The 13,038-nt window shown below is 54.5% G+C and overlaps 1 protein-coding gene across 1 annotated transcript in view; it reads left to right on the top strand.

The window, feature by feature from the left end:
- Positions 1-13,038, top strand: part of AGRN (agrin) — a 157,272-nt gene that overhangs the window by 128,403 nt on the left and 15,831 nt on the right. The window contains exons 17-26 of the mRNA XM_014941477.1: positions 322-446; positions 783-888; positions 1,543-1,926; positions 2,083-2,217; positions 3,934-4,061; positions 8,715-8,829; positions 9,169-9,288; positions 9,863-10,219; positions 11,366-11,558; positions 12,221-12,436. Coding sequence (XP_014796963.1) covers positions 322-446; positions 783-888; positions 1,543-1,926; positions 2,083-2,217; positions 3,934-4,061; positions 8,715-8,829; positions 9,169-9,288; positions 9,863-10,219; positions 11,366-11,558; positions 12,221-12,436 — 1,879 coding nt within the window. The remainder of the gene's footprint in view (positions 1-321; positions 447-782; positions 889-1,542; positions 1,927-2,082; positions 2,218-3,933; positions 4,062-8,714; positions 8,830-9,168; positions 9,289-9,862; positions 10,220-11,365; positions 11,559-12,220; positions 12,437-13,038) is intronic.

Raw genomic sequence — 13,038 nt, 5'->3', positions numbered from 1 at the left:
TTCTCTGGAGACATTCAAAGCCCACCTGGACACATTCCTGTGCAACCTGCTCTGGGTGGACCTGCTTTGGACTAGATGATCTCTGAAGGTCCCTTCCAACCCCATGTGATTCTGTGAGAGAGGGATTTTGATTCGGCATTGCCTGTTGCTATATGATGGGTCTGTGCTTTGTTGGTCATCTATTCCCCCTTATCTCCTTAAAGGTCCCTTCCAACCCCATAGGATTCTGTGAGAGAGGGATTTTGATTCGGTATTGCCTGTTGCTGTATGATTGGTCTGTGCTTTGTTGGTCATCTCTTCCCCCTTCTCTCCTTACCCCAGACCCTTCGGCCCCAAAATCCTGCGAGGAGATGAGCTGTGAGTTTGGGGCCTCGTGTGTGGAAGTGAACGGCTTTGCCCACTGCGAGTGCCCGTCCCCGCTCTGCTCGGAGGCCAACATGACTAAGGTCTGTGGGAGAGGCAGCCATGGGGGGACAAGCAGTGTGTGGGGACGTGTGGGTTACTCAGCTGTGTCGGGCTGGCGCAGGGGGTCTGATGTCTCTTTTTCCCCATCAAGAAGCAGATGGGGAAGTTTGGTCACCATCTTTGGTGCCTGGGGAAGGGTGACATGCGAGTCATAGATGTCTCCCAATAGAGCTGGGTGCTCTGTGCCCTCTCTAGCACCTGTGACCTCAGAGGGACCCCTGCAAAGCCTCTGTTTCCAGCATTTAGAGGCTGGTTTATTTTGCCCAGGGCTTGGAGGAGGACAGAGGCTCAGCTCACATTTCCCCTCTGCCTCCCAGGTGTGTGGCTCAGACGGTGTCACTTACGGGGACCAGTGCCAGCTGCAGACCATCGCCTGCCGCCAGGGACAAGTCATCACAGTGAAGCACGTGGGGCAGTGCCACGGTGAGTGTCTGCTGCTCTGGGTGCTGGGACAGTGCCAGCTCTCTGCCCTGACATCGGGTCCAGCTGCCTTCTCCTGCAGTTAGGGCAACAAAGATGATTGAGGGATTGGAGCATGTCCCTTAGGAGGAAAGGATCAAAGAGCTGGGACTCTTCAGCCTGGAGAAGAGAAGGCTGAGGGGAGACCTTATTAATGCTGACAAGTGTCTAAAGGGTGGGTCGAGGGAGGATGGGTAGTGTCTAAAGGGTGGGTTGAGGGAGGATGGGTCGCAACGGGCACAAGCTGGAACATGGGAAGTTCCACTCAAATCTGAGGAAGAACTTCTTTGGGGTGAGGGTGGCAGAACCCTGGAAGAGGCTGCCCAGGGAGGGTGTGGAGTCTCCTCCTCTGGAGATCTTCAAGCCCCACCTGGCTGCTCCTGAGTGATGTGCTCTGGGCAACCCTGCTTTGGCAGGGGAGTTGGACTGGATGGTCTCTAGAAGGTCCCTTCCAACTCCAACAATTCCGTGATTCCTCACTGTGCTGTGACTTCGTGGCACAGCAGATGCTCTGACCAGGGCAGACGCCTGAGGGTTTGTGACACATTTCCCAGTGTCACAGCCAGCCTTTCCCAGACCTGTCCCTCCTCACCTATCCTGTCTTCCTGCTCCTTTCAGAGTCCATCACTCACACCAGCCACACCTCACCACCCACCCCGCTGCCCACACTGCCCTTGGACAAGCTAATCCTTCCTCCACCATTGCGGCTCACCACCCAGGCTCCAGAACCCACTGAGATGCCTACCACCTCCCTGCTGTTGGAAGCCAGACCCACTGAAAGAGCTCACCCCACAACAAGGCGCATCACGACTGCCAGACCAGCCACGACACCGTGGATGACCCATGGGGTGTATAAGACCACCGTCCGCCCTCTCTCCACCGCACCGGTGGTCCTGGCCACCACCCAGCCTCCCTTTGTGGAATCAGGCAGTGCAGAAGGTAGTGGAGACCAAGAGATGGGCATCAGTGGAGACCAGGAATCCAGTGGGGCAGGATCTGCCGGTGAGTGTGAGCTTCTTAGGGCTGGCAGGATGGTTGTGGGGCTAAACCATACCCTGTCTCTCACCACGAAATGAAGCTGTGTCTCAGCCCCATTCTCTGGCACAGAGGTGAGGTCTTGCCTCCTGCTGGTGAACGCTCCTCTTAAATGCCCTGCAGGGGAAGAGGAGGTGGAGGAAAGCCAGGTCACTTCCACCCCAGCCATCGAGAGGGCAACGTGTTACAACACCCCCCTGGGATGCTGCTCAGATGGCAAGACTGCGGCTGCTGATGCGGAAGGCACCAACTGTCCGGGTGAGTTTGTCCTCAAGGCTGGGCTCTGGGGGGTCCCTTTTGGGTGGGCAGGACTCGTGCTGAGCTCTTGCAGGGTGCAGGAGAGGGGAAGATGCTGTAGAGCTGCCCGGTGGGGAGGGCAACGTGGTGCTCTGCTTGCCTGGTTGGGTGTGCACGGTTCCTGTGTCCAGTCTGGGGGCTGGTGAGTCCCTGTGGCCATGGTAGCCAGCAGATGTGCCCAGTAGCCACAGCAGCCAGCCCTGGTGCTTGGGTGTGTGCTGCTGCTCACATGGGGAGCCAAGGCACTCTGCAGTTTTCTTCACTTGGGTGACCACTTTCTTCCTTGACTGCTACAGCCTTTTGCCAGTGTTTTGCCCGGGTTCCCCAGAGCTCACGATTGGCTCTAGAGGGGATGAGGGAATCGCTTGGATTCCCATTTTGTCTGTGTCTGGCTGGACCAGGACCAGTTTGGTGCTGGGGCAGGTGGGGAGAGCAGCTGTAGCCCCTGCTGGGCTTCCTGGGGAGCCTGACCTTCTTGACCCACGCTGTGGTTCCCAGGGGTGCGCACTGCTCTGATGACCTAGGTGGGATCTGTCTTCCTTAGAGTCCCTGTCACACCATCCATGTTGAGGAAACATAGAGAGACCTTAACTCAGAGTATTGGTTGCCCTGTACATACGTCGTGATTACCCTAAAAATTGTTGCTCTGGGGCAACAGAGGATGATTACCCTAAAAATTGTTGCTCTGGGGCAAGAGGACGTGAGAGGACAAGGGGCAACAGGCACAAGTTGGAACAGAAGAGGTTCCACTCAAATATGAGGAAAAACTTCTTCACAGTGAGGGTGACAGAGCCCTGGAACAGGCTGCCCAGGGAGGTCATGGAGTCCCCTTCTTTGGAGATTTTCAAGACCCACCTGGATGCTCCTGAGTGACATGCTCTGATAAGCTCTAGGCAATCCTGCTTCAGCAGGGGAGTTGGACTAGATGATCTCTATGGTCCCTTCCAACTCTAAAAATTCAGTGAAATTCAGGGGCATCCAAATATTTTCTCACTGCTCGCTGAGGTCCTTCTTCACTGTCTCTGTTCCTCGGGGTTTCCAACAGGACATCCCAGTTTCCTCTTTTAGCCCAAGAAGGGACAGCTACTGGGGTACTCCCAAGTGGTCACCCACAGTGGCATCTTTCCACAGCTGCCTCTGTGCTCCCACAGCTCCCCTGGAAGGGAACCACATCTTGGGTTCCTCCTGCAGTGTCGGTCTGGTTTTGCAAGGCTGGCCACAGCCCGTTAGCTATCAGGGTCTCTGCTTCCCTCTCCCGGCACAGGTCTTCTCCTTGCCCAGAGTCCGCTTTCTGCCCTCCTCTGTCCCCCGTTTGCATGCCCGTGTCTGATCCTGCCGTGTTGACTGTGTGCTGCTCTGGCTAACGTCTTTCTCTTGTCACTCAGCCGGAGCAGGGGGGCTGCTATCCGGGCCGGAGCTCAGAGGAAACCGTCTGGTAAAAGCTGCCATCTCCAGCCTGGTCTTTGCCATCTGCTCCAGCACCCTCTGATTACTAATCCTCCATGGCGCTCTCCCAGACCCATCCAGACTAACCCCAACACTGGCACTACCCGCACACTGCCATCACCCTTTCCCCCCCCAGGGACTCCAACGCTCCTTGAGGCTCTCAGCCCCACGCCTGTCCCCTGCCCACAAGCCAACTAAAGGCTTTTGTCTTCTTTACCCTCCCTCCCATAGCTACCAAAGTCTTCCAAGGAGTCCTCATCTTGGAGGAGGTGGAAGGCCAGGAGCTGTTCTACACACCTGAGATGGCTGACCCCAAGTCAGAGCTCTTTGGGGAGACGGCCAGGAGCATTGAGAGCGCGGTGAGTCCTTTGCACTTGATTTAGGGTCTGGCGAGGGCTTTTCTGGCCTCGGGGAAACAAGAGAGGACCCTGCACCCAGTGCTGGACAGATGACTAAACTCCAAACGTTCACTTCCAGAAAAAGTCCTCCCTTTCTCAAATGAGCAGGAGTTCTCCCAGTTGCTGCTAATGAGCAGGCTTCTCCATTCGAGTGGTTGAGTTCCCCGGGGAGCCAGCCTGTGGCACGCTCACCTGCTTGTGTCTGCTTGGCCTCCGAGGTGCCAATGCTCCACAGGGAGGTTGTCCACCTCCTGCACTTCGTTCCACCACCCTGCTGAAGCAGGCACCAAGGGCTGTCTGCTTTCTGAACACCACCCTCCATAACTGCAGGCCCTCTGCTGTCCCCACCATGAGAACAGCTTTGGGTTTCCTCCTGCTTTGCCTTCTCGTTCACGGTGGCTTCCGGGGGGGCCACGGCTTGTCATTGCTGTCAAAGGAGAGCACAGAGACCTGTCTGCAAAACGTGTTGAGTGCTTTGGAGAAGGCTTGCTCCATGTTGGGTTTGGTTTGGATTTGTTGTTTTTTTTAAGATGGGCTTAACCCACAAAAGTTGGGAGTGGAGGAGTGGACACGGCTTATTGCCAGGGCTAGTGCTTTCATGGGGTGGGCATTTGAGTGTTCTTTACACATGGACCAGTTCTGTCTAGGATGCCCCCTGTGTGAATTTGTCTGATCTCTTTTTAATCTACGTGCATTATTAGCCTCTACCATGTGCTGTGTCAGTGGGTTCCATCCTTTGTTATGTTCTGGGTCAAAAATTATCCTTTTTTTAACTTGGTATTTGTAATGAGGCTGTTTAGATTAGATGTTCTGCCTTAACGCCCTGAATTTCCCCTTATGTTCTGGGTCAAAAATTATCCTTTTTTAGCTTGGTATCTGTAATGAGTCTGTTTAGATTAGATGTTCTGCCTCAACACCCTGAATTTCCCAAAGTGTCCTTATCTCCATGAAAAGCCCTTAGGCAAAAACGTGCCCCAAACCCCCTTTGCCCCTCCAGCTCAGCTACAGTATGAGAAGTACCTTGTGTGAATCCAGTCTCCCACCTTTAAGGAGAGCACCCCTGCATTGCCAGCTCTTGGAGTAGGTGGACTTTGGGTGGTGATATCTACACCTGGGGATGCTAAGGCTGCGCTGGGTGGGGTGGCAACGTTATAGGGTGGCCTGGAGTGTGGCACAGCAAATACGAAGCATCTTTGCGAGGAGATGAACGTAGCTAGAGCTGGTTCCAAGCTGCTCTTAGAAGCTGGCAAGCCCTCGGTGCAGTCGTATGAGCAGATGTGTGCCTGGCATATGGACCATATGGCTCAGGCAGTTCTGTGTCACAATAGCAGTTATTTCCCAATACAACCCTGGCTTCTCTCTGAGGACGCAAACACGCACACAAAAGCTTCATTCACTGGTTCCTCCCTTCTCACCCCTCCCAAAAAGGCAGGAAATTCCCCTCCAGGCTGGGGGAAATGAAGGCCTGGAACAGACCCTCTGTCTCAGGGGTCCATCTGTGGCTGGGCTGAGAGGTCCTGCTACAGCCCCGTGCTGCAGAAACCTGTTGTCCCCGTGCAACCTACCTGCAAAAACACCCATGGACGTGATGTGCACCTTTACCTCTCTGAGATCATTTTGCCTGAATTTGTAGGGGGAGACTATACCAGAGGACCGTGAGTCAGTTAATTACTTCACTTTCTTCTGTCTTTGCCTTGAAGCCGAGGGAAGGAAGCGGTGGCCTCTCGCTGTGGTGACAACTGGTCCAACACAAGGCTGGGCAGATAGCTGGCAGGGGTGTGAAGGCCCTGACTTGCTGTAAGGCTTGGGCTGTCACTGTCTCCTTCATGTGACTTCAGACAAATCCTTGCAATGTCTGAAGAGCCAAGTTTTAAAAGGCAGTCAGGTACTTAGCGAGTTTTGTCTTCTTTACCCTCCCTCCCCTAGCTACCAAAGTCTTCCAAGGAGTCCTCATCTTGGAGGAGGTGGAAGGCCAGGAGCTGTTCTACACACCTGAGATGGCTGACCCCAAGTCAGAGCTCTTTGGGGAGACGGCCAGGAGCATTGAGAGCGCGGTGAGTCCTTTGCACTTGATTTAGGGTCTGGCGAGGGCTTTTCTGGCCTCGGGGAAACAAGAGAGGACCCTGCACCCAGTGCTGGACAGATGACTAAACTCCAAACGTTCACTTCCAGAAAAAGTCCTCCCTTTCTCAAATGAGCAGGAGTTCTCCCAGTTGCTGCTAATGAGCAGGCTTCTCCATTCGAGTGGTTGAGTTCCCCGGGGAGCCAGCCTGTGGCACGCTCACCTGCTTGTGTCTGCTTGGCCTCCGAGGTGCCAATGCTCCACAGGGAGGTTGTCCACCTCCTGCACTTCGTTCCACCACCCTGCTGAAGCAGGCACCAAGGGCTGTCTGCTTTCTGAACACCACCCTCCATAACTGCAGGCCCTCTGCTGTCCCCACCATGAGAACAGCTTTGGGTTTCCTCCTGCTTTGCCTTCTCGTTCACGGTGGCTTCCGGGGGGGCCACGGCTTGTCATTGCTGTCAAAGGAGAGCACAGAGACCTGTCTGCAAAACGTGTTGAGTGCTTTGGAGAAGGCTTGCTCCATGTTGGGTTTGGTTTGGATTTGTTGTTTTTTTTAAGATGGGCTTAACCCACAAAAGTTGGGAGTGGAGGAGTGGACACGGCTTATTGCCAGGGCTAGTGCTTTCATGGGGTGGGCATTGGAGTGTAAAGAGAAGATGGACCAGTCCTGTCTAGGATGCCCCCTGTGTGAATTTGTCTGATCTCTTTTTAGTCTACGTGCATTATTAGCCTCTACCATGTGCTGTGTCAGTGGGTTCCATCCTTTGTTATGTTCTGGGTCAAAAATTATCCTTTTTTAGCTTGGTATCTGTAATGAGTCTGTTTAGATTAGATGTTCTGCCTCAACACCCTGAATTTCCCAAAGTGTCCTTATCTCCATGAAAAGCCCTTAGGCAAAAACGTGCCCCAAACCCCCTTTGCCCCTCCAGCTCAGCTACAGTATGAGAAGTACCTTGTGTGAATCCAGTCTCCCACCTTTAAGGAGAGCACCCCTGCATTGCCAGCTCTTGGAGTAGGTGGACTTTGGGTGGTGATATCTACACCTGGGGATGCTAAGGCTGCGCTGGGTGGGGTGGCAACGTTATAGGGTGGCCTGGAGTGTGGTACAGCAAATATGAAGCATCTTTGCGAGGAGATGAACGTAGCTAGAGCTGGTTCCAAGCTGCTCTTAGAAGCTGGCAAGCCCTCGGTGCAGTCGTATGAGCAGATGTGTGCCTGGCATATGGACCATATGGCTCAGGCAGTTCTGTGTCACAATAGCAGTTATTTCCCAATACAACCCTGGCTTCTCTCTGAGGATGCAAACACGCACACAAAAGCTTCATTCACTGGTTCCTCCCTTCTCACCCCCCCCCAAAAGGCAGGAAATTCCCCCCCAGGCTGGGGGAAATGAAGGCATGGAACAGACCCTCTGTCTCAGGGGTCCATCTGTGGCTGGGCTGAGAGGTCCTGCTACAGCCCCGTGCTGCAGAAACCTGTTGTCCCCGTGCAACCTACCTGCAAAAACACCCATGGACGTGATGTGCACCTTTACCTCTCTGAGATCATTTTGCCTGAATTTGTAGGGGGAGACTATACCAGAGGACCGTGAGTCAGTTAATTACTTCACTTTCTTCTGTCTTTGCCTTGAAGCCGAGGGAAGGAAGCGGTGGCCTCTCGCTGTGGTGACAACTGGTCCAACACAAGGCTGGGCAGATAGCTGGCAGGGGTGTGAAGGCCCTGACTTGCTGTAAGGCTTGGGCTGTCACTGTCTCCTTCATGTGGCTTCAGACAAATCCTTGCAATGTCTGAAGAGCCAAGTTTTAAAAGGCAGTCAGGTACTTAGCGATGCAGAAGGGTGCCTTGTGGGATTTTCTGAAGTGCCTAAGCAGGTTTACGCGGCTTTAGAAGAGATCAGTAAGACTTAGGTGCCACACAATAGAAAATCCCTGTATGAACTGCAAGGTGTCTCTGGTCTGGCTCTGTTCTGCTCTTCACGGGTACAATGGGGACAGCTTGCCTTCCCCATGGTTTTCTGGATCCTGGCCATAAAGAATCAGGAGGCCCTGACTTGCTGTAAGGCTTGGGCTGTCACTGTCTCCTTCATGTGGCTTCAGACAAATCCTTGCAATGTCTGAAGAGCCAAGTTTTAAAAGGCAGTCAGGTACTTAGCGATGCAGAAGGGTGCCTTGTGGGATTTTCTGAAGTGCCTAAGCAGGTTTACGCGGCTTTAGAAGAGATCAGTAAGACTTAGGTGCCACACAATAGAAAATCCCTGTATGAACTGCAAGGTGTCTCTGGTCTGGCTCTGTTCTGCTCTTCACGGGTACAATGGGGACAGCTTGCCTTCCCCATGGTTTTCTGGATCCTGGCCATAAAGAATCAGGACCATCTGAAATTATCACCCTGCACGTGTCGGTGGGATGTCTTGAAACAGTTTGGATGCAAACCCCTGTGGATTGAAACCATGGAGATTTGCTGAGACTCAAGATCTTTTCCTGAAATGACTTAAGTCCTAGGATCTCCCCATTAATCTGTTTCTCTTTTCTCCTTCACCTCCGACCAACCAGCTGGATGAGCTTTTCCGCAATTCTGACGTGAAGAAGGATTTCAAGAGCATCCGTGTGCGAGACCTGGGGCAGAGCAGCGCTGTCCGTGTCATTGTGGAGTCCCACTTTGACCCAGGTAAGAGCCTTCCAGCTGCTGGGTCACTGTGGCATCACCCATCTGCCCAAGGAAGGAGTGGGCACCCCCAGTGGGGCTGCCAGCCTGAGAAATGTGTGTGGCAAGAAGCGTGAAAAAACCTTCTTAAAATTCTCCAGGGCTGTGTCTTCTGTCCAGTAAAATCAACAGATGCTGTGAGAAGAGCCGGGAGGAGGTGCACCCTAAGCTGGTGCCTGGAAGCGTTTTCCTAGGGAAAGGAATGATTTGGATGCATCGTGGGGAGGTCATGAGAGGGAAGCTTCTAGGTGGGACTGCATCTTCACTCTTGCCTTTCTTCTTTCTCCTCCTGGCTATGATCAGCCACTTCCTACACGGCAGCTGATGTCCAAGGGGCCCTGCTCAAGCAGATCAGAGCTTCCAAGAAGAAGACCATCCTGGTGAAGAAGCCCCAGCAGGAGCATGTCAAATTCATGGACTTTGGTGAGCCCCCCTCTGCCTGTGGTCAGTCCCCCTCTCTTGGTTTAGACTTTCAAATGGGCAGGTTGGCTCTTCTGGTCCTGCCAGGTCCTTTTATCTGTAGCAATAAGCGATGTTTCTCCAGACTGTGCCCTCCAGAGCCAGGCTCAGAACTTTGTCCATGTGCCCAGACTTGTCCTCAACCCAGGAAGGACATAAGGGGGGTAAAATTGCTCCCCCCTTCCCCATCCCATGGCAAGTGGCAGCGCTGCACCACGGCGATGTGACACCCAGTGCTGCTGCTCCCGAGAGGTGGCCAGCCCAGCCCATGGGATCTCCTGCTGATAGAGCCAAAACACTTGGTTTTCCAGGAAAGAAATGCAGATGGCTACACCTACACTGGGCACACAGCTCTAACTGGGAGCCCTGGGGCCAAGGGAGCAGAGAGGAGAGGGCTGTTGGGCTTTTGGGCGTGCGGGAGCCTGGGAGAGCCATCCATCCAAGCCTCCCTGCTGCCATCTCACCCAAAAGGCCCAAGCGGCTTCCCTTTTGAGGGCTGCAAAGCACCAAGTTCTACCTACACGTTGCTGTCTTTCAGACTGGATCCCCAGACTCTTCACCACCACTGTGACCACCACCACGGCCACCACCATGGCACCCGCCACCACCCGGAGGTACACCACGGCCGCCGCTGCCACCACCGTCCACCTCCTGCGCCCAGAGGCCGCAGGACGACCCAGCGCCAAGACGGCAGGAGCTGGGAGCACCAAGAGACCCACGGCCACCCTCTCAGCCACCACCCGGCGGAAACCCACCCGTCACCCCCCCACCACGAGGAGACCCTCGCGTCCCTGCGACTCTCACCCCTGCCTGCATGGTGGGACGTGTGAGGATGATGGGAAGGAGTTCACCTGCAGCTGCCCGGCGGGCAAAGGGGGAGCCGTCTGCGAGAAACGTAGGTGCCTCTTGACCTGGTGTTGGATGGTGTCTCTCCATCCCACGTTGACTGCAAAGGGCGATGGAGAGCTGTGGGGGGGGCACACGCAATCCCAGCCCCATAACTAGCACTGGCACTTCCCAGGCACCAGGCAGGGGTGAATTTAACTGTTTTTTTTAAACCTTGCCAAGGAGAGGCTGTGCACTGTAAGAGGCAACCACAGCAAGGCTGCAGGGGAAGAAGGTGCCAGGAGCAATTTCTTCCTGGCTCTTCTTCTGATAGACCCGTGCCCTGAAGCGTGAGCTTCTGCTTTTTTATCTCCTCGCGTGGCGTTGTCGCTTGTAGCTCCTGCAGCTGCTGGCTGCTAGTTAGAGTCTAACAGATAGCTCAAACACCAGGAGATGTGAGCTGATAATTCAGGCTCTACTCCCCAGCCCCCAGAGCTGCTTAGCAAACAGCCGCAGACCAGCAGCGGGGCTTAACCAGAGCTGCTCTTACTTACTGTCAGCTCCCACGGGCAACCCAGCGTCACACCAGGAGCTCTGGGTGGTTGTGAGTGCTTATTCCTGAAAAGCAGGTCCCCAAAGCTCAAAGCTGCTACGGGATGTGGGTGTCCAGTCCTGGTAGTTTTAATAGGGCTTGGCCTTCCAGATCCCTCGGAAAATCTCAGCGGCGATAAATAAAAGCCTGGAGTGATAAATGTCAATCCAACGTGTGGGATTCTGGGAGGAGAGATAAAAATTATCTAAGGAGGGGGGGAGTTGAGTTATGAGGAACTGTGTGTGCGGCAGAGCTCAGCTGAGGGCACGGGGCTGTGGTAGCTGGGCATGGAGAGGACCAACAGCGCTGGTCCTTACCTGGGAGGAGCCCATTGGGACACGAAGCTCAGTTCAGGGGGAGCAATACCACAGATCTCTAAAGCCTGGGAGCAATCTTTGGGGACCAGAGGAGTCAGCTGGTAACTGTATGAGTGTCTGGGAGGCAGTGACAGGGGATAGTTGCACAGGAGCATGAGCACAGAGGAGATAGTGAGCTTCTTTCTACCATTTCAAGATGTCTCTGTGCTTGTGCGGGTCGGAAGGTGTTCACAGCCTCATGTCAGGCCTCTGTTCCCTCCTCTGTTTCATCCCCTCTTCCTTTCTCTCCCCTCCCTGACTCTTGCAGCTATCAGGTACTTCATCCCCAGCTTTGGTGGCAAGTCCTACCTGGCCTTCAAGATGATGAAGGCGTACCACACCGTGCGCATCGCCATGGAGTTCAGGACTGTGGAGCTCAACGGGCTCCTGCTCTACAACGGGCAGAACCGGGGCAAGGACTTCATTTCCCTGGCACTGGTTGGCGGCTTCGTGGAGCTCAGGTGGGTGTCCATCCCCTCAACCCCACGTGGTGTGGAGGAAGCAGAGCAGCCCCTCTTGCCAGAATGGTTCTTGTAGAACACTGGGAGGATGCTGGGCTCCAACTTCCAGGCTAAGAAACAGTAGCATCAAAGAAACAAGAAAAGGAGGACCGTTTTTTTCCAAAGTAATAGGAATACTGAGGGGCCTCGTTCCCTGTGGCACTTTTCAACGAAGTTAATGCCTTTATTTCAGTTTGAATTTTGAAAAGCTGAAGGGTGTGGGAGGTTGATTATATTTTTTTCCAAGCAAGCGAGAGGGTTTTTTTTTTGCCACTGATTCTGTACTGGAAAAAGAAATGGCAGGGGGGAATAAAGAAAGGGAGAAAGAAATCTGAATTGAAATGAATGGTTTTTCTACTTCCAAAAGCCAAAGGTGCAGATTTGGAATGAGGTAGAGGGCAGAGCTCTGGAGACTGCAGGGTCTGGATGAGTTTTCAGGCATCCAGTCCCGATGCTCAATGAGAGGGACAGTTGTATTCTCTGAGTACACCTTGGTCCTGAGGTGGGGAATGAGGGGGGCTCCCGAGTGCTCCCAGCTTCTCCCTGGGATGCAGCAGCCCCAGGGCACAGATGTCACCTTTCTGCAGGGTGGCACACAGAGGCTTCCTCTTCTTCTCCTCCAGGTTTAACACCGGCTCCGGCACGGGCATCATCACCAGCAAGGTCCGCGTTGAGCCTGGCAGGTGGCACCAGTTAGTGGTGAACCGCAACCGCCGCAGCGGCATGTTGTCCGTCGACGGGGAGCCCCACGTCAGTGGGGAGAGCCCGACGGGCACCGACGGGCTCAACCTCGACACCGACCTCTTCATCGGAGGAGCACCAGAGGACCAAATGGCTGTGTGAGTGTGGGTGCTGGAGACCACCGTCCTCCAGGGTGTCACAGCATCCTCTGTGGGCAGAGCATCCGTGGTGGTTGCAGCCCTCTGCCGGGTACCAGGCTTCAGGCTGGAGAGTCGTTGTGGAGCAGGGCTTCTCTGGGGCTGGGGGACCTCTTAACGCCCTGCTGGGGAGCACAGCCTGACCTGGGGGTGTTGGTGGACACAGCCAGCAGTGTGCCCAGGTGGCCAAGAAGGCCAACGGCATCCTGGCTTGTATCAGGAGTAGCATGGCCAGCAGGAGTAGGGAAGTGATGGTGCCTCTGGACTGGGAACTGGTGAGACCTCACCTCGAGGGCTGTGTTCAGTTCTGGGCCCCTCACTACAAGAAGGACATTGAGGGGCTGGAGCGTGGCCAGAGGAGAGCCACCAAGCTGGGGAGGGGTCTGGAAAACAAGTCACACAAGGAGAGGCTGAGGGAAATGGGGGTGTTTAGTTTGGAGAAGAGGAGGCTGAGGGGAGACTTCATTGCCCTCTACAGCTCCCTGAAAGGAGGGTGTAGAGAGGTGGGGGTTGGCCTCTTCTCCCAAGGGAATGATGACAGGAGCAGAGGAAATGGTCTGAAG

Source organism: Calidris pugnax, unplaced genomic scaffold, assembly GCF_001431845.1.
Source record: "Calidris pugnax isolate Ruff unplaced genomic scaffold, ASM143184v1 scaffold82, whole genome shotgun sequence".
NCBI lineage: Eukaryota > Metazoa > Chordata > Aves > Charadriiformes > Scolopacidae > Calidris > Calidris pugnax.
The sequence above is the reverse complement of the archived record's forward strand: the minus strand, read 5'-3'. Positions and strand labels throughout refer to the sequence as shown.